At 32.9% G+C, this 2610-nt stretch overlaps 1 protein-coding gene across 1 annotated transcript in view; it reads left to right on the top strand.

The window, feature by feature from the left end:
* klhl10 (kelch-like protein 10) overlaps positions 1-2610 on the top strand; it is a 31065-nt gene that overhangs the window by 27332 nt on the left and 1123 nt on the right. Inside the window, exon 9 of the mRNA XM_067052218.1 lies at positions 372-576. Within this exon, the coding sequence (XP_066908319.1) occupies positions 372-576 (205 nt within the window). The remainder of the gene's footprint in view (positions 1-371; positions 577-2610) is intronic.

Below are 2610 nucleotides of genomic sequence, written 5' to 3'. Positions count from 1 at the left end.
GCGTGACGTCATTCTCCATTTAACAGACCTAGTAACAGACTAACCATTTTCAACCATGTTATATATTATATCTTTTTAACATGTACAAAGAAGGAAATATATCTCCATTTAACACACTGTTAAACTAAAAATCATGAATATTTCTAGTATCTGAATTGAAAGTTCAAAAATTGTTTAAGATCAGAGATAGGTGAAATATACTGCCTTGAGCCAATAGACTTGGTAGGAAAAACCCTAAAAAATTATGTTTGCAACTGGGGTACATTTTTCACTTGTTGAGAGTATATTTTTTAAAATTTAAATATATGAGTCCTAAGCAACGGTCTTCGTTATAATGTTTAATAAAAGGCCTAATGATTTTTTTTTCTAAGGTGGATTTAATGGCATATCGAGGATGTGCAGTGGCGAAAAATTCAACCCTACAACAAATACCTGGAGCCCTATTCCAGACATGTACAACCCGAGAAGTAATTTCGCTATTGAAGTCATCGATGACATGATTTTCACAATCGGTGGTTTCAACGGCGTAACGACTATCTACCACGTCGAGTGTTACGATGACAAGCCCAATGAATGGTAAGGTGTTTTTTTTATACTTTTTTTTTTTTAAAAATTAAGGTATATTTCTACAATTTGTTATTGCTAGTAATACGAGAGTTCTACATGTGCCCTTTGCAATTATTATTATTATATGGGCAACAGACCATGGAGATCTATGTCCTAGGTTTCTTGACGTGTTTTTTTCGTAGGGTGGGTTCGTCACTTCAATGCCTCTTTTTTGTGAGTGCCACCCATTGGCTATCGGGCCTCACAAATGCCCGGGGGGAGGTTGTGAGTGAATTTTGCATTATTTTGTGCTTGAATAAAGCCCGGGTGGGACCGGGATTCGATCTGACAAACTGTGGGTTAGTAGACTGGCAGTCTACGTAGTAGCGTTAGTAAACGCGCAGAAAACTGAAAACTGAAGAAAGCTATAAGAAAACTAAGTGAATCATTAATTGTAAAGTAGTTTGATAGCAGTAGTTTGATGATGGATATGTAACATCGAACTACTGCTACATACCTGTATTGCTTGTAAGGCAGGGGAAGGTGGAAATAAATTAAAAAAAAAAAAGTTAGACTGGCGCGTTACCACGCTGCTACCGCTGTTCCTGCCCTCTGTAATAAAGAAAGCTAATAATATTAGTACATTAATACAAATCCACAAACTATAATATACAACACTGACACTTGTAGTTTTCGTGATGGTGACGAATATTAGTGATATTATTGGAGTTAAAAAGTAAAAAAAAGTATATTGCAGCATTGTACAAGTCAGTGAAATAGTACCAAATACTAACTGCAAAACTGATTGTATTGATTTGATCATTATTACAAAACAGGATCCGGGTGACAACTTTTAACACTTAATTGTAACTTAAAAGCTTCTTTTCCCAAAATCATGGTCAAAGCAATTAAAACGTTGTCCAACAAGGCCAAAACTTGTGCGCTATGATTTGTCAAATTTCTTTACTCTACTCTCTTCTATTATAAATGTACTTTCCGGTAACATTACATATAGTGTTTTACATTCACTACTTTTTATTGTTCAATTCTGATATTATTTAACTTAACAACAGTGCTGCTAATTCTCTCGATCAAAAAATGTATACGCCTTGATAGTGAACTATCAGTTATTGCAGGCAAAACTAGCAGTCACTACCATGATGCTAGAAAGTTACTATCATTCACCCCGATCCCTAAAATAATAAAATATATTAGCAAAGTCTATATCGCTAAACACTTTTTTTTTCTAAAGCACCTTTCCTTATATACACGGGTATATAATTTATATTTTTCTGCCACTGCTATAGCCCGGATACGAGAGTCATAACTCGTGTCCACTGTACTTTAATAGGAGTTTATGTCTTTCTTTTTGGAATTGAACGGCAGAAAATCCTTTGTTTTAGTGGCCTCTCAGTGAATAGTTGCCTTCAAGAAATACAGTAAAAAGTTTTATTTCTTTCCCTGAGCAAATAAGATAAGACGAATGAACTATAGAACAAAAACTATTATTTCAATATAATCCTTATAGTCGGACCCAACAGTAATCATCGACACAGGGGCTGAAAGATTTATCAGTAAAATAATTTTATCAATATCCGATAACAGAGTATATTTATCCTTTTTTATATAAAACTAATCCTAAAATAAGATTGATATATAAATGAGGCAATCAGTTGTGAAACATGGTAACTAAAAAAAAAAAGAAAACTTTTACAATATCAAAATGTGTTTTAATTTCAACTTTTCACCTAAGAATTTATCCCTGAATTATGCCCATTTTTTTCTTTTGATCTGTAAAATACAGCCCTATTTGATTAAATATTTTGAAAATAATTTGCACAAAAAAGTTATTAGCAAACAAGAAAAATGGAAGTGTAGGTACTTCGAAAAGCATAAAGGTACTTCATGAGACGAATAAAATATTTTATTATTAAATATGGTATTGTCAAAGTCTAATTATTTGATAGTTTGCTGATTCTTTGACTCCAATATTCATTTTACAAAAAGGGATTGTTTACTTTGAGGGGTTCTTTGAAAATAGACGGGTCAGTAATTTTTTCTAAG

This window comes from Halyomorpha halys, unplaced genomic scaffold (genome assembly GCF_000696795.3).
Source record: "Halyomorpha halys isolate HHAL.00 unplaced genomic scaffold, Hhal_1.1 Scaffold948.1, whole genome shotgun sequence".
Taxonomy (NCBI): Eukaryota; Metazoa; Arthropoda; class Insecta; order Hemiptera; family Pentatomidae; genus Halyomorpha; species Halyomorpha halys.
The sequence above is the reverse complement of the archived record's forward strand: the minus strand, read 5'-3'. Positions and strand labels throughout refer to the sequence as shown.